The sequence below is a fragment of the Rattus rattus genome, chromosome 5, assembly GCF_011064425.1.
Source record: "Rattus rattus isolate New Zealand chromosome 5, Rrattus_CSIRO_v1, whole genome shotgun sequence".
NCBI lineage: Eukaryota > Metazoa > Chordata > Mammalia > Rodentia > Muridae > Rattus > Rattus rattus.
Window position 1 is genome coordinate 66,481,994 of NC_046158.1, and position 18,168 is coordinate 66,500,161.

Here is an 18,168-nt window from a genome sequence, read left to right on the forward strand (position 1 = left end):
TATATAATGACATGGATGTTCTTGGAAACCATCATATCCTACAGTTAAGGAAAACAACCTTTAATTTAGTTTTTCTTTGTCCTTTTTCTTTGTCCTTAAAAAAGTGCTTTTAACCTCTGAGCTCTGATTTGCCTTCTGTTAAAACATTGTTATGTATTGGGCAGTGGGTCTGCCATGGTGCACGGTGGAGACCAGGAGAAAAGAGAGGGAAGTTGTTGTTTTCCACTGTGTGGGTCTTGGGCACTAAACTTGGGGTTGTCAGACTTGACAGCAGGTTTTTACCTGCTGCTACATCATTCTATATACAGGAACGCTTGTATCTGATTGTATTTATAGGCTCATATTTAGTCCAGTCATTCAGTCCAGGGTCTCCAACTGGACTTTTACATTTTTCTTCCTCCTCAACAAAATACATCATATGAACTTATCTGTTAATGTTTCAAATTTGAGTATATTATTTCCTTCTTGATCACAGTCAAACTGTTTTCAATTCTTTTAATAAGAAATTAATTCTGAATTTTCACTTAATTCTTCTCTCCTAGACAGTTAAATCCCACACAGAGGCAGAGGAGAGACAAGCAGAGAGCCGTACTGTCACCCCGCCTGCTGCACCAAAACCAAAACGGGAAGAGAACCCTCAGGTAGTACATCTCTGCCAGGCTCTGTCGGGTCGGGGCATGGGGCTTAGCCACTTTCTCTCTTCTTTCACACAGTAGTGACTACCGAGTCAGATGGACCTGGGGCAGCTTTCTTAGTGCCAAGTCTTGTGGGCCTGAGCACAGTACAGAAAGGGCGAGCTCTGAAGTGATGTCTTACACACATCCTGAAGCAGAGGGGAATGATGCTCTCAGGTGTCCTGTTGTGTTCCTAAGGAAGGCCATGCTGTGCTTGTCTCAGATGAGATGTATCAGGCAGCCGACGCCCTCAGCAGATGCCAGTTTACACTGTAGATGTCATTGTCACTGTGTGTTCTGCTTTGTCAGGACCAAGACCGCTTTACTACACTACAGCCCTAAATCCCAAAGGAGTCAGTGGTTCACAGTGATACACTGAGCATGAAAGTGGGCTGACGATGGTGACATCCACACCATGACATAAGCAGTAAACAGGCCCAGCTCAAGCAGCAGACTGTGTCCATGGGCAAGAGGTCATTTTAGCTTGACGCTCTTGGCACAGGTAAAGGAAACACAAGTGCTGGTCTGGGTGTGTTGGTAAATTGCTGGTGATTGGGCTCGGAGACCAACTATCCATCCCCTCTGTCCTCAGTACGTTCTCCATAGTGAAACCATGCCAGACATGGTTCTTTAAATAAAAAAAGAAAAGCTCTATTGAACCAGCCCAGGTTCTGTGAAGCAAGTAGCAAATGTACTGTGAAACCAACTTTACTTTTTAAGGGGCTAGAACTGGAACCAAAAAGAAGCACTAGTTATAAAAAATGCTGAAAAACTTGTAAATATCATTCACAAAAAGTAATGGCAAAAACTGAGAGGAAATAGAGCAAACTGTCGGCAAAAAGAAAACTTTTGTGAGAAGACAGGGTCTTGCTGGGTAGCCATGGCCGAGCTGGTATAGGCTGTGTAGCCCAGGCTGGCCTTGTGCTTTCAGAATCCTCTTGCCTCTGCCTACCTAGTACTGGGATTCCAGGCACTCACCATCATGCACAGACAACACAATTTCTTCGTAAAAAGAAAGGATATCTCAGTCTGGAGAGATGGCTCAGTGGTTAAGAGCACTGACTGCTCTTCCAGAGGTCCTGAGTTCAATTCTCAACAACCACATGGTGGCTCACAATCATCTGTAATGAAATCTGATGCCCTCTTCTGGTGTGTCTGAAAACAGCTACAATATACTCATATACATACATACATACATACATACATACATACATACATCTATCTTTAAAAAAAAAAAAAAAAAAAATAAAAGAAAGGATATCTCATGTCAGTGGCCCACAACAGGTGCCATCATGTGCAGTAGCAGATGCTGTCTTCCAGTTGAACAGAACTTTATAAGATTACTCTTTTGTAGGAAAAGGGTGTGTGTGAGAGAGAGAGAGAGAGAGAGGTGAGGGGGGGGGAGGGAGAATGAAAACTATTTAACAACTTTTTATTCTATAGTTGCAAACCAGTTCTGGCTAGATATGGTGGTTCACACCTTAATTCTGACACTTGGGAGAATGGGGTGGGAGGATTTGAAGTGGGCCTAAGATAAATCTTGTCTAAAACTGAAAAAGAAAGCAAATTTATGGAAGGGGTAACTCTTTTTCTCATTTACAAAATTCTTAAATTCTCATTTAAGAAAAGGTGTGGCACATGCCTTTAGTCCCAATACTCAGGAGGCAGAGGCAAGTGGATCTGTGAGTTTAAGGCCAGCCTGTTCTACAGAAGGAATTCCAGGATAGCCAGGGCTACAGAGAAACCCTGCCTAGGAACAGAAATTTTTTGTGAGCTTAGTCTAGACTGGCAGAGATAAACTGGGTGGATGTGTGAGGACAAAGAGTACATTGTTAACTGGAGTGAGTCAGTTGATTATAGTGAATATTGTGGGCAGCCTCTGCCTTGGTTATACTTTAGAGGAATGGTGGAAGTTGGAAATGTGGTTATCTGCCTGGCTACCGGATATATCATTTCAGCGTGCTGTGCTGAAACATGGGCATCAGACTAAGACTGCATCACCCTGCCCAATCCTTGTTCCTGTCAGAGTTCTCCATCTCAGGCTTTTGTTTGTCTAGGAGGAGTCAAACTCAGGGTTCCCTATATACTAGTCCCAAATAGCTGAAATTAGAAAAAAAAATCAAAGCTCTTTTTTTTTTTTAGAACTCCGAACATAACAATGAAGGCCCAGAGTTCTGAGTGTCCCATTCAGAAAATGACACAAAGTGTCACACTTTTTTTTTACTGCTGAGATTTATTATTTATTTTTATTTTAGTGTATGAGTGTTTTGCCTGCATGTCTAAAGGATGCCATGGAAGTCAGAAGAACTGTAGTTACAGATGGGTAGGCCACCATGTGGGTACTGGGAATTGAACTCAGATTCTTTGGGAACGTACCCAGTGCTTTTAACCAGTGAGCTATCTCTCAAGCCCCAGAAGGTCAATATTTTGAAGAAGCTAGCAATTTCTGGCACATGCTTCTCTTTCCAGCACTCTGGAGACCAGTATGGGAGTAGGCCTAGGCAGCCAGGATATGTGCATGCGTGCGTGAGTGCATGTGTGCATGCATTCTCATGCGTTTAAAGGCTCAACTGTATTGTTAGTAACTCTGTGGGGATATGTGGCCTAATGGTCGATGGCGTCTTTATTTACAGAGAAGATTTCCTTGTTCTACTTGAGGTGTTTAGAACCCATGCACCGTACTTCAGTAGACAATGAAGACAGTTTTCAGATCACAGCCAACCAAAGCAAAGAACAGCAGTCAGTTCATTGCTCTTTGCAGTTTAAAGGATCTGACACTCTATCATAGAGATGGAGATGGGGTCCTCTAGAGAGAAGCTGCCTCGGTTCTTGTTTAACCGCAAATCCTAATGCTAAGCAGAATCACCCACCACTGTCCCTGAAGTCATTAGCCAGAGCTCCTGCTGTCTGGCTGTGTGAGAAAATGTGAGAAACCAGCAATGTGGCAAACAGTGGCGTGCGTAGAACTGAATTGCTGCTCTTGAAGGTCTTTAGCTCCTCTGCGTGCTTTTCCGCTATGGATACCTTTAAGAAGATTCTTCTGAGCAAACTAGAGTCACTCTAGAACAGACAGCCTCTGTGGTGGCTCTTCGTGTGATTCTGGCCTGTCAGAGCGGCTTTCCTGCCTTCTGACTAGGAAACCTAAGATTGGTTTTGTAAAATCCTAGACTGAAATATATTCTTTTCTTCTTTGACACAGAAACTTGCCTTCATGGTATCTCTAGGGTTGGTAACACATGACCATCTAGAAGGTAAGAGAAGATTTTTCTCAGCATGATCTTATTTCTAGCTTTGTTCCTAAAAGTGATGTTTGCTAAATTCCTAGAATAGAAATTTGGAGCACAAATAAAGTATGATTCAACCAGTGTAAACGGGATTTCCTATAGAGAAAAAATTGCTCCTGTCTATATAGCGTGTAGGCCCTTCCCTTCCTGGTATCATGCACACTCCTGTCCTGAGAAGCCTCCCCAGATCCTGAGTGAAGGTGACTCCTGGCCTTTGTCTCACAACAGTAACAAGTGCTCCTTTGACAAGTCCTTGCCTATATCCTCCATCGTCCGTCTGGACATCAGGATCCCAAGGACAGTTAGACAGCTCAGTGCCCTGATCATCTAATTTGGGAGTGGTGAGTTCTAGTTGGGAGTCTGTAGACACAGTTCATGCAGACCGATACACAGAGCAGTCTAAAAATAAATAAGAAGTAAGAATGACTGTTTATGAGTGTGGTCCACAGCATCACTCCCATTCACAGAGCAGCACTTCAAAGACCATCCTGGCCTCCCTTCCTACTGAGAGGCCTGAGTAGTGCATTTGCTTCTGTTGAGGACACAGTGAAACACAGCCTTGAAAGCCAGCACGTTACACAGTGCACTTCTGTTCCTTAGCTTCTTCATTCCTGTCTTCTAATCACAGCCTTTTCTTTTCTCAAGAAATCCAAAGCAAGAGGCAGGAGCGAAAGAGAAGAACAACAGCAAACCCGGTGTACAGTGGGGCAGTCTTTGAGCCAGAGGTACTGCAGCCAGCACTGGCCCTTCCTCACGCCCTGACTCTACTTGTGGCCTGTTAGTCCGTCCCCCTGAAAGCCTGCTAAGAGCCCTTGTGTCAGTACTTGGTCTCTTCAGCTCTGTGAAGGGATGGGCTCCTTCTCTGCTCACAGCTCCACTGCCACTGCTCACCTCTTTAGGTCTTGGCGTCTGAGTAGATACGATCCTACCTCACAGTTTTCGTTCATCCTATTTGACTCTGCTGTTGTGAAGCAGAGGTGGGCCCCTTTGGAATACTCTCTCAGAGCCCAGTACACACAGTCACGCTCACTAGCCCTGAGACCTTGGGGTGGTTGGCCTGCCTGGTTAGCATGCGGTAAGCGTGTTTGCAGTGTTCGTGATGACCACGCTACTTAATAGTCACCTTTCCTTCTTAACTCTCCAAAGCGTAAGAAGAGTGCAGTCACTTACCTTAACAGCACAATGCATCCCGGGACGCGCAAGAGAGGTGAGTGTCTTTTAAAAACACCCTGTCTTGCTTTTTACCTTTGCTTTCTGTGTTGTGTTTCTTTTCCTTCTCTCCCTCTTTTCCATTGTCCTAGAACCTAGCTGCTCTATCCATTTAAAATAGTTTTTGTTGTTTTCTGAGAATATGGAGGAAAAGAGAGATTTCTTAGCTCTCTGAACTTGGGGCTAACGCTGACTTTCTGGGTCCTGGCTAAGCTGGCTCAGGAGAATGGGGTAATGCAGCAATTCCTGCCACAAGCCCACCAGGCCATTCGTGAATAGCTCAGTGAACAGAACATCGTGTGAAAGGAAGTGTTTAGCATCTTTAAGCAGCCTAGCACTGCTGTTGCCAAGGTGTTTCTCATACTGTTTCAGTCTTCCTGTTGCCAGTGAGGGTAGAATGGGACTATGTTTCTGTGATCTGCAGACTTTCCAGGAAGAGAACTTGGAATATTTTATCAGGGAGCATCTCGAGCAAAGGAAGAAAAGCAAGCTGTTAAAACAGGCTCCCTCGTGCAGAGAGAGACTTCTAACACAGTCTGTTCTCTTCCTCCACCCCTTACTCTAGGCAGAGTGAAGCAGCAGCAGCTCTTACCACACAGGTCTAAATGGGTCTTCATAGCTCAGGCTTAGACTCATAGACAAGGCACGGAAATCACTCTCTGATGTCAGTCATACATCCCAAGGTCCCTCTCTCCGTGTGGTAATGTGTCCCTGAGTTATGGTTGCAGGCTGGAAGGTTAGAGTAGATGGCTAGCATTCTGATCTTTGTGCATGCCCCCCGGCTCTCAGAGCCACTGCAGACTTCTGAGGTTACCCTGACCTTTGCCTTGGGCAGAGCTACTAATGTGCCATTGTCTTCCCGAGGCACAGCCAGCCTTAGTGACATGAGTGATCCTTTATCGGTCTGTCCTGCAAGTAACCAGCCCATCTAGATGGGAAACCTTATGTTACTGCTTTGTTCTGGCTCCTGGGCCATAGTCATAAGTCACTTTTTGGTTTTGTGTTGAGCTCTTTGTTTAGTGACCACACTGATAAGAGGCCCCAACCAGTGGCCTCAATTAACTAGTCTGCTGGGAGATAGTATCTGCTCAGAGAGCGGCAGTCAAATGAGCCAGAAAGATCAGAGGCTAAAGGCTGCGTTCGAGTGCTAGGGCGTGCCTTGTGTAGGTGAGCGAAGAGGATACGGTAACTGGCTTTTTCTCCTTACAGCACTTGGTTCTTTGGGAAAAGACTGGGCAAGTCTCTTTGTAACTCAGGCTCTGTCCAAATGACACAGGCAGCCCTAGTGTAGTGTCTGACCATTACAGTACCTGTGCATGACCCTGACATAGACTGGAATTGGTGGGAGAGCCTTCACCAGCACTTGTAGGCGAATAAGGCTTCACTGGTGTATCCTGACTTTGGTGTGTGGCTTGTCCATAGTCACTCACAGATTAGCAGCTATCACCCGACTCTCAGGAGACATGGACCTTGATTTAGGTGTGTGGTAAGAGTGACTGCCTTAGCTGCCCTGTGACCATGGACTCTGCTTTTTTACAGTCTTTGGAAATTGCTTCAGATTGGGCCTTTCAGACAAACAACACCCTGCCCTCTCCTTAAACATGTAGTCCGTGACGATTGGTGCTGTGAAACAGAGGCAGCTCTCAGACCTTTACAGGGATGCCCAAGGCTTGGAAGCCTGTGACTTCCCTGATATTCTTACACTGCAGCTGCTCCGAGAAACTCCCTTGCAGTGGCTCTGACAGCAGAGGGCTAGAGTAACTGCCTGGAATTCTGCCTTCTCACACTGCCTCCTCCACCCTACTAGCAAAGTTTGACCTGTTAGCAAGAGACACAGGAAAACAGAGATGCTGAATAAATTCATTCAGGAGAACAGCGGGTCATGAACAATCATGGCTACAGAAAATCCTTGGCGACTAATGCAGAAAATATATAGAAACTTTGTTCTAGCTTCGGCCTCCTCCTGTTAGAAACGTCAGGTGTGATAATCCAGGCATGACCGTGATCTGCCTGAGATGGGTCTCCTTACAGACACCAGCACCTTAGCCATGCTCTAAGGCTCCCTTCTCCTCCTCTTTTAGTTGTTTTAGTAGGCTCCTCATGTAGTTGTTTCTAATGGCATTGCCATCTTTGCTTATTTTCCGTCCTCTGGCCTGTGTACTAACCTTCTGTCTGCTACCTCACTTTCCTTTCCATGCTAGCCAATGAGGAACACTGGCCAAAGGTATGTAAGATCATTTTCCCCTGTCTTTCCCTCCCCCTTCTCCCCTTTTGTTCCCTTCTCTTGGTATATAGGTCGTCCTCCAAAATACAATGCAGTGCTGGGGTTTGGAGCCCTTACCCCAACATCCCCCCCATCCAGTCATCCCGACTCCCCTGAAAATGAAAAGACAGAGACCACATTCACTTTCCCTGCACCTGTTCAGCCTGTGTCCTTGCCCAGCCCCACCTCCACAGACGTAAGTAACTTGGGACGTGCACTCTCTCTGAGAGCTCACATGGGAAAGCCATTGTCCTATGCTGTGTCCTCACCAGACTGACCCTTCCTTGCTAGCCCTGGAACAGCAGGAGACACTGCAGAATGCTTGCATACCTTGTGAAGTAGCTTTCTTATGGGGTCACAGCTCTTCCATGTCCTTGAGAGTCATGTTCACACACACAAATCCAGGGATCCCAGGGTTTCAGAGTCTGGATTTGATCAACTGTGAATGAGCTCTCAGGAGGGTGGGGACATGGGCTGTAGTTGAGTGGTTTCTGTCACTGGTGTGCTGGAGCTAGGACATGGGCAGGGCACATGCTTCCAGAAGCCCTGCTGCTACAGTAGGCACCGGGTCTTTTGCTGGTGGAACTGCTCAGAAACAGAGTCCAGCACTTACATGTTCTGCTGAGCAAGTGCTCCTCATGAGGCTGGGGATACATCAAGGAACAGCCAAGCAATACAAGCACTCAGGGGGGTTGTGTTCTGTAGAAAGAGGGAGACAACAAGGGAACAAATATGTAACCTGTCAGACACATATGAGCACAAGGAGGAGAAATGGAACATCAAGGCACAAGGAGCAGTGCCTGGAAGGCGAAGGCATCATCCACGAGGAGGGAGAGGGGACTTCTCAGCTGTGTGGGGAGGTGTGACCAGAGGTGAGATAGGCCTACACATACAAGGTTCTATGGCTTCTATTCTAAGTGCAACAGGAGACCACCAGAGGGCTTTAATAAAGGGATGAAATAATTCTCAAATTACATGTGATTTGTCTCAATATGGAGATGCTGGCACCTGTAGACAGGCTGTAGCAGCGATGCCCAACACAGCGTCACCTGTAGACAATCTGCAGCGTGATGCAGTGTACAGTATCAGCTGTAAACAGGCTACATCCACAGTGTCACCTGTAGACAGGCTTCGGCACACAGTATCACCATTTGCTCCGATTGACCGCTTGTTGCTACATTTGTTTCTTTGTGTGCTTGCACCCACTTGTACATGCAAACACATACATGCACTTTTTTTCTGAGTAAATTAAGACTCTTCACCTCAGTGGGGTGTGGTGACACACACCTTTAATTCCAGAATTCAGGAGGCAGCCACAGGCAGATCTCAAGTCCAGCCTTGCCTACAGTGTGAGTTCTAGAACAGGGCCAAACAGAGAAACCCTATCTCAAAAATTTTAAAATAAGGGGCCGGAGAGATGGTTCAGTGGTTAAGAGCACTGACTGCTCTTCCAGAGGTCCTGAGTTCAATTCCCAGCAACCACATGGTGGCTCACAACCATCTGTAATGGGGTCCGATGCCCTTTTCTCCTGTGTCTGAAGATGGCTACAATGTACTCATATATAGTAAATAAATAAATCTTTAAAAAAAACAAAAAATAAAAAGCAAAAACAAAAAGAATCTTTTCCTCTGAGAATAACAGTATTCTGCTGTGTAGCTGCCGTGTGGTTATAATATTATGGGAATTGGTTACATTTAGCATGGAATACTAAGTCCATATTCCAGTGTTTCTATTTAACCCAGTAACTGCATTTGTCTGAGATCACTCTTGGTGTTTATTATCCTGGTTGTATCACTTAACTCTCCTTTATTTTGAAATGGTTTCTTAGGCCATCATTTTTTAAATTACATTCTGTTCATTTAGAGTATGTATATCTGTGTCTGTGTGTGGATCCATGCATGGCACATGTGTGGAAGTCAGAGAACAGCTTTGGGGAGTCAGCTCTCTCCTTCTACTCTGTGGACCTCAGGAATTGAACTCAGCTGTCTGGCGTAGTGACAAGTGTGTGCATCCACTGAGATGTCTCACTAGGACCTCTAAGGCCATTTTTGTTTTTCCTAATGGTGGTGTCCTTTTTGATGGCACAGTTACTCTGTTGATAGCACAGTGTTGCCCCACTGAATTGTGCTAGTTGCCTCCAGAGTGGACTGAAGCATAGGTTTTTGAAGGAACCTGGAATCAGGGTGACAGGCCTGCCTTCTCACTGTATCACAGCAGGAGATGTGTGCTGTCAGCCTCTTGTTGACTTTCATCTCTTGAGATAATTTCCACTGAGTTTTTTTCACTTGTGAAAGTCTGTTTCCCTCTGGTCTCTGGTCAGAGGTGGCCTTGAGTCTGCCAGACTGTTGCCCAGAGACTTTAGCCTCCATTGATGGTTCCTGATGCTTACAGAACCACCTGGATTTTGAAGGGAGGACTGCATAGAAAGAGACCTTGGGGAAGGGTGGAATGACGTAGGGAGGTCCAGACAAGGGCTGATGACAGCTGACTGGTCCTGATGGAGCAGTAGATGCAGGGGAGGAGAAAAGTGGCCAGTTCTGTTTGTATTTTGAAGAGTTAGGTAGATTAAATTGGGTAATGGGGGAGGGATTCTCAAAGATAAATATAAAGTTGACAGCCTTAACAACCAGGAGGCCAACAGTAACATTTACTAAAGGTGACAAGAAAGACAGGCTTGAAGCAGCAAACCAAGAGCTTCTTTGTCTGTGTCCTCACCCCTTAGGAACTTCAGAACGTACTGTTAATGTCTTCCCATAAAATGATCCTTAAAGGTGAAAGTGCTCATGACTTACTAATGGCACAACCCTCTCCATGAGAATGTCTCTTGAACCCCTAAGTTAGAATTCTGGGCAGCAAACAAAATACTATCTTTGCAGAAGTGGGGGTCACAGGAGAGTTCTGTTGCCAGCATTTCCTTCCTTGGACATAGCTGTTGCTATAAACTCACCCTGGTTCTAAAGACTTGGTGTTCCATCCATCCTTCGTAACCTTTTCCCTAGTAACTGATGCAGGTTTCAAACTGGCAGGCTAACAAGCACCAAGAGTCCCTGTCAGAAACCATGTTTGCTAGTACTGAAGACTTTTCCAGCTTTTCCCGAGTCCAGTTTGATCAAAGAAGCCAGCAGGTCCCTGACCCCTGTGCAGTGCTACACAGTGCTGGGGAGGGGCTTTGCTCACGAGTTAATACTTAGACCACATTACTCTTGTCTGCATTCTTTGGTTGAGTTTATTCTTTTTTACAAACTAGACCTAAAAAGTCTGCTCTAGTCAAATCACAGACTAAAAGCTTTTGCCAGGTTTCATCTTAAAACATGAACATTGTTCTCTTTATAAATCTAAAGTCAAAATACATTTTTCTGAAACCACTAAAAATGTTCAGCACTTCCCAAGTTAAACCCAGTGGGATACTTTTTTTTTTTTTTGGTTAGGAATAATTGACTTCCTACTTTTATAGTATCCCAGCAGCAGCTGTGATTAAAATCAGTGCACAGGGTTCTATGTGTTTGCTGCCGGGTAGCATAGCATCGACATTAATTAAACAATAACAGTTGAGAGCCAAGCATTTCCTGGGGATCAATAACCATCTAGAAGGGCTTGATAAAACAGACCCAGACACCGACCCTCACGACGCACCTTGTCACTGCTGTCATTTTTATGAGGAGGGAGAATTTGCTGACTAAGGATAAACCCTCAGCATAGCAGAGCTGGACTTGGTGAGGCAGCATGTCCTGTCCCAGCAATGCCGTGGTTGGGCACTTCTTGCTTCCAGTTTGCTTATGACCTGTCACAGGGTTAGACCTCTGGATCTCCATTCTTGAGGCATGGACTGATCCTAATGGATGAACTGTTTCTGTATTCTATACTCATTCTAACATTCTTGGACTTTAAAGTGTTAGGGAGAGCAATTCTCAAAACATCTGCAGTCACTGGCACTTTTCAGGGGTGTACAAACCAGAACTGTTTCCCTAATGGTACCAGCACATGCAGCAGCATTTCTATACTCACTGTCAGGACTGGAGACACAGCTTCCCATGTGATACCAGGGCTATTTAACGTTGACTTGTGTTCTTGAGTCGTGTTTTATTTTCAGTGTACTGTTGCTGTAACTTTCTGTGTTCTGTGTAACTAATTCAGAGGTTCTCAGTGATTTTGAGTACAGAAATCCCAACACTCACAACCTCTAGACACTACTGTCATAGTGTATGTAACTATGAAATTTGAAAGATGCAGCTGGGAAGATACACGCACATGTATATAGGCACAAACAAAGGGGAGTTTCCCACATGATTTCCTCTATGATTGGAAAGATGTGTCCCCTCAGTAGTGTAGTAGCAGAGGAGGTCCTGGGCGTCACTGTCTGGCTGCTTACTCTGTAGTCCTGTGGTAGGATCTCTGACAGAGTGCAGACATCCTAAAGTAGTACGCCAGCGCTGACCTGTTGACTGTCCTCCAGCTTGTCCTTCAGTTTCCCTTCTCTGTCACTGTGACCCATGTGTCAGCCCTATCCAGAGAGCAGGCCGCACACCAACTGGATGGAACATACCTCTGTATATTTCCTTTTCCCTGTATCCTTTCCTCCAAATTTCAGATGGTTGTATTTTCTTGTCTTTTGATGGTGCCTCCTGTTCTGAGGGCCCCAGCAGGCTTCCCCCAGCACTGGAACCACCACAAAGGGTGCAGTAGAGTGGACTGTGGCTACTTGCTCTGTCTAGTGAAATATTTTATGGAAAGAATAAAGCCTTCCACTGGATGTGAGCAACAGATGCCCAATGCTGGCTCTTCAGAGCATTGCCAGCTGTGGCTGTGGCCCCTTCACTCCCACGTTAGAAGTATCAGTTCTCTTTGCTCCTGACTTGGGCTTTCCCATTTGAACGTTTACTTGGGGAACATTTCCCCAAATGAGCAAGAAGTTCAGTAAGTCATTATTTCTTGCCTGTATTTCCAGGTCTTTTAAAACTCCCTCTAAAATGATAAATAATAAACGTTCCTCCTGTTGGTATGGGACAGCGTGGTCAGTGGATCAGTGCCTGACAGTATCTGATCGCTGAATCAGAGTCTTGGTGTTGGAAATGCCAAACGGTTACCTAAGCAGTTGATTTTAGCCAGACAATGTAGATCTTTGCTGTAAACTCCGAATTTATAAGGTTAAATTTTTACTCTAAATCTGAAGATGTAAAGGAAGTCTTTAATGTTAAATTGCTGCCCCGGAAATAGAGCTTTGTGGAGCAAGTGCAGCTTTGTGTCATTGGAAACTCCTGCTTTCTGGAGCACTGCAGTCAGAGGGCCATCTCTGCCCAGCTCACTTTCAAAAACACTTCTGTGCAAAACCATGGTGTAAAAGAAAGGCAACGTTGAGTTTTCATGTTCTTTATCGTTTCTCTTACCTTCCCTCTCCATCACATAGGGTGATATCCATGAGGATTTTTGCAGTGTTTGCAGAAAGAGCGGCCAGTTGCTGATGTGTGACACGTGTTCCCGTGTGTATCATCTGGACTGCTTAGAGCCGCCCCTGAAAACAATTCCCAAGGGCATGTGGATCTGTCCCAGATGTCAGGACCAGGTACTGGGGGTGGGTCACATGGATGAGGGACCAAGGAAGAGAAAGAATGCCATGGAAACTTCTGTCCTTCCCATCCTGGGGAAGAGGCCTCTCCTTTCTCTCTTGGTGGTTGTTCTCTAGGCCCCATCCTCCTGGTTCGTGGCACGGCATGCAGGCACCACCACAGCCTTTGTTCCCTCACAGGCTTCCTGATGCATGAATTGCTTTCTTCTTTAGGAAATGACTTGCCTTCCCCTACACAGTACAGACCCTCAGCCCTATGTGGTGGCACAATCCTATAATCCCAGCACTTAAAAGGGCTGAGCCAAGAGCTTAACAAATTCGAGGCTAGTCTGAGCAACATAGTGAGATGTACACTCTCACTATGAGAAAACAAAACAAAAGATAAATTAAGGTCCTTGAAAGTTTATTCTAGACTGGATCTGGTTTTGCATGCCTTTAGTCCCAGAAATCGGAAGGCTGAGACTGGTGGATCTGGGTTTGAGGCCAGCCTGGTCTACATAATGAGTTCCAGTCCAGCAGGGCTACAGGAGTACAAAGTGAGATGCTATATCAAAAAAACAAAACAAAGAAACAAAAAACCTAAATAACAAAAACCTGATCTGAGATCATTTTTTAAACCTTTCCCTTTTTGTTGTTTTTGCAACACTGGGACCCATTGTGCATGCTGCTTAAGCATCAAGGGCCTTGTGAATGCTACTTACTGCTCTACCATTGAGCTGCATCTTCAGTCCGTGGTGTGTTGAAACAAGATCTCTCTCTGTAGCCCAGGCTGGCATTGAACATGGGATTTCCTGCCTTGGCTTCTTGGCCTACAGGTACGACTACAGCTGAGCTGACTTAGTCTTCATCCGTTGACTCCAGTGTAGTCAGAGTGCCTTCTCCTGCTCCTCTCTCATGGTCCCCTGAGAGTTGCCTACACAGGGGCTATATTATACTTCCGTGTTTAGAGCTACATTTAACATCCTTTGGGTGTTTGGGAGGACATAACAAAACTAAATTTGAAATAGGAACCCTTATTAAATCAATGGCAGAATTGCCTGAGGTGACTGCCACCATGCTGGTGTCCAGACTTGTGCTTTTCTGGTTCTAGCAGTAGACAGTGGTTGGGGTTGTGTGTCTTTCTTTTGCTTGGTTGAATGGATGTTTTGTTTCTGTCTTTGCTTTGAGACAGGGTCTCACTGTGTAACCCTGGAACTCGTATGTAGATCAGGCTGCCCTCAGGCTCATAGAGCTCCACCTGCATTTGCTGGAATTAAAGGTGTGCCCCACCGTGCCTAGCTCATGTGGCCTTCTTTAGTTTTCTTTTTCTGTGTAACTGTGTGTTATCAGCTTGTGTGTCCTCACGCCTGCTGTCCTGGGCCTTCAGAGGTTGTTGGCTGTCCTGGGGCTGGATAGACAACTGTGAGCTGTCATGTCTTGTCAGTGCTGGGATTTGAACCTGGTGCGCCTGGAAGAATAGCTAGTGCTCTCACCCCCTGAGCCGTCTCTCCAGCCCCTCACGTGGCTCTGATACAGGAATACTCCCAAGTCCCTGCCTCTCTCTCTGGTCTAGGATTTTGAGTGATGCTTCCACAAGCCTCCTTGGACCTTGTCTGCAGCCACAGACACTGGTGTTAGAGTTCTCTTAGGTCTCAAGAAAAACTGTAACTTCTGGTTTCCAGATGCTGAAGAAGGAAGAAGCAATCCCATGGCCGGGGACCTTAGCCATTGTTCATTCCTACATTGCCTACAAAGCAGGTAAGGTCTGCCTGGGGGGCAGGGAGCGGGGTCAGTGCAGGGGGCAGTGTTGGGTAGAAAGTCTGTGAACCGCCTCTTCAGGACTGTGGAGTGTGGTACCCTTTAAAGCCTGGCCAGGCCACCAAGGCCAGCGGCATATCCGGAAGGGAAGCCTGGGGTCAGGCCCTCTCGGTGAACAAAGCCAGGCAGGCTTTTCTGAGGAATCCATTGTTTAAATGCTACTTTTTCCCCAGCAAAAGAAGAGGAGAAACAGAAGCTACTTAAGTGGAGTTCAGATTTAAAGCAGGAGCGGGAAGAACTGGAGCAGAAGGTGAAAGAGCTCAGCAGTTCTATAAGTGTAAGCCGCTCTTCTTTCTCCACACAGTACTGTGTCCTTGGCAGATGGGGCCAGCCTTTCCTTGTATGAATGTGATCACCTTGGGTAGCCGATGGCTGCCTTCCGAGTCAATGTGCAGCACTCAGGGGCCATCCATGTGCTGCTTGCCCAAGTTCCAAGTGTCCTTGTGGCCGCTGTCTGAGAGGGTTTGGGTCTGCAGGGGAAGAGATGGCGTAGCAGCTGCACTGTTGTAGCATCACCCGGTGCCTGCACATTTTGAGAGGAACCTCACTTAGCCCTGAGCAGCCGCAGGCCCCCTTGAGTCTTTAGACACCCGAGTTACTAGGCTGGAGTCTGTGACATTGGGCTATTTCAGGTCTCCTAAACATTACTGGCCCACTCGTGCACTGTCTCTAAGTTATGACTGACTCAACGATCCTCCACAGACCTCAAGCCAGTCCCTGTATCCCCACGGGCTTCTTTTTTTTTTTTTTTTTTTTTTTTTTTTTTGGTTTGGTTTGGTTTTTCAAGACAGGGGTTCTCTGTGTCACATCCCTGACTATCCTGGAACTCATTTGCAGGCTGGCCTTAAACCCTTAGAGATCCACCTGCCTCTGCCTCCCAAGTGCTGGTCTTAAAGGCGTGTGCTACCACCCTGCTGTCACTAGCTTTTTAATCACCTGTGAGCATGGCAGATGCAAGCTTTGGGGCAGCTTTCATGGTGACTTTCACATCATAGCATTGTCAGTGCTAGTGTCCGATAGAGCTGGCTTGCACCCTACCCATTGGCACCATCTCCTGCCTCTCGTATCTTCCTCCCTCCGTAGTGTGTGCCCACACCAGGTAGGTGCTGGATGCCAGTGCACAGGGACTGGTTCGTGGGGCCTCTCTCTCTGGGTCTGCTGGGCCCAGGAGGCCGAGCACCAACCCTTATCCTTTGCTGCAGAAATGCATGGAGATGAAGAACACCATCCTAGCACGGCAGAAGGAGATGCGAAGCTCCCTGGACAAGGTGAAACAGCTCATCCGCCTCATCCATGGCATCGACCTCTCCAAACCTGTAGACTCTGAGGCCACGGTGGGGGCCCTCTCCAACGGCCCAGACTGCACTCCCCCTGCCAACGCCGCCTCCACACCTGCCCCTTCCCCCTCCTCACAGAGCTGTACGGCGAACTGTAACCAGGGGGAAGAGACTAAATAACAGCCCCCGAGGAGACGCCACGGTCCTGGTGGCGAGGAGACTCTAGAAGAGCAAAGCCGGATTTCTTCTGGAAAGTACAGAGTTCTTTTGGTTCTTTGGTTCCAGAGAGAGAGAAGATGCTTGTGCCAGGTGGCACCGAGTTGCCAATTGATTCTTGTTATTCTGTGTGTACATGCAAAGACTGGACCATGTTACATGAAGCAGTGCCAGCTGGAGGTTCTTTGCCAGCACCATGCCAAGTGACATAATATATTACTCTCTCTATTATACACCAGTGTGTGCCTGCAGCAGCCTCCACAGCCACGGTGGGTTCCTTTCTGTTTTGTTGGGTGGGGAGCAGGGACGGGCGGAGGGAGGAGAGCAGGTTTCAGATCCTTACTGGGAGCCGTTTGTTTAGGTAGAAAAGACAAGTCCAAAGAGTGTGTGGGCTTTCCTGTTCCTAAACTTTTCACTACCATAAAACCAAAAAACAAAAAAAAAAAAGAAAAAAAGAAAAAAAAAGGAAATAGAGATTTAACTAACCCAGTGCCCAGAAGAGGGACGGGAAGGGCTGGGAGGGGGCAAGGGTGGGAAAGTATATGACATAAGCAGTATTTAACGTTCCTGGAGGGGCCTAGTGCAAGAAGAGAGCCCAGTCCCTCCTAGCTCCGCCCCGCCCACTCCTGCAGCCCCTCCCCTCTGCTTGGTGTAGTGCACAGCCCCAGGTGGTTCCCAGGCAGGAAGGGGGGAGTGCCAGGGGTCCCAAGGGAGAAGGACGGATTAGAGGTTTTACTTGAAAACAAGCTCCATCCCTTTTCTATATTTATAAGAAGAGAAGGTTCTGAGCAGAGCAGCACGACCCAGGTGTGTGTGAATGGAGACGACCCTTTTCTCTTCTTCAAGTTTATTTTGTTTCTGTTCTTGTTTTGTTTAAACAACGTTTTGTTTTGTTTATTTTACCTTTTTTTTTTTTTTTGTAACAAGAACTAAAATAAGGAATAGAAAAGCTGTTGTTAAGGCTGACGGTCCTGTTGAGGGTAGCAAGACCTTGCATGATAGAGTAGGCGTCATAGTGTCAGTGAGGTTGGTGAGTCTGTGTGCGTCCTGTGTCATCAGTCAGGCACTGTTCTGGATTGTTTGTTTCGTTTTTTACTTTCTGGTTTTGTTTTCTGGTTTTGTTTTCTGGTTTTGTTTTGTTTTTTTTTTGTTTTTTCATGCAAGGGCAAAAAAAAAATCTTTGTACCTGGGGAAAACAACAACTTTTTTTTTAATTAAAAAGGAAAATAAAAGATATTGAGGTCTTCCTAGTGTTACTTAAATTAAGATCAAGGTAAGAAACATTGTAAAAATTACAGAAGTGCTATTTGTTTCCTAAAAACAGTGATTTCTATTAAAAAGGTGTCAGAACTGGAGAAAATGCTGTGTAGTTACAGTTTTTTAGCACAGAGCCTACTGATCCCGATGACGTTTTGCTGTACTGTGTCTCTAGACCATGTGCCAGTCCCCTGAAGGAAGGCGGGCTGGCCCCTCCCACTCTTCCTCCTCAGGCTTGCTGTCTCCTTGGCACAGGGGTCTCCTCTCCTGTGCTTGAAGCCAAATGGAATGTGCATAGCGTCAGGGCACCCCACGCACAGTCTCAGACCTTGTTAGAACGCAGGCTGGTGCCCACCTAGACCTTCCCTTGGTGCTGCTCTCAGGCTTACAGCCACCAGCATTACTTACGCCTCGGGGGCCCCTTGGGGGACTGACCAGTGAGGCTCCTCACTGCCTGTATGCTTGGCCTCCGGGAGGGCATAGGGTGTAGGCTGGCTGAAGGGGGAGATGCCTTGAGGGTCTGTATGTCTCTGAGAGCCCAGGTGACCTTCAAGTCCATCTTGTGCTGAAGAGAGAGGTCTGAAGCTCTGGCAGGCCTCTGTCTGCTAACCCCAAGGTCAGAGTTCA

At 46.5% G+C, this 18,168-nt stretch overlaps 1 protein-coding gene across 1 annotated transcript in view; it reads left to right on the top strand.

The window, feature by feature from the left end:
* The window catches only part of Phf21a (PHD finger protein 21A), a 173,296-nt gene extending 155,657 nt beyond the window's left edge, over nt 1-17,639 (top strand). The window contains exons 11-19 of the mRNA XM_032903727.1: nt 543-641; nt 3,874-3,925; nt 4,604-4,683; nt 5,105-5,165; nt 7,463-7,626; nt 12,836-12,991; nt 14,656-14,731; nt 14,965-15,068; nt 15,994-17,639. Of these exons, the coding sequence (XP_032759618.1) occupies nt 543-641; nt 3,874-3,925; nt 4,604-4,683; nt 5,105-5,165; nt 7,463-7,626; nt 12,836-12,991; nt 14,656-14,731; nt 14,965-15,068; nt 15,994-16,248 (1,047 nt within the window). The 3' untranslated portion in view covers nt 16,249-17,639. The remainder of the gene's footprint in view (nt 1-542; nt 642-3,873; nt 3,926-4,603; nt 4,684-5,104; nt 5,166-7,462; nt 7,627-12,835; nt 12,992-14,655; nt 14,732-14,964; nt 15,069-15,993) is intronic.
* The last annotated feature ends 529 nt before the right edge of the window (nt 17,640-18,168 follow it).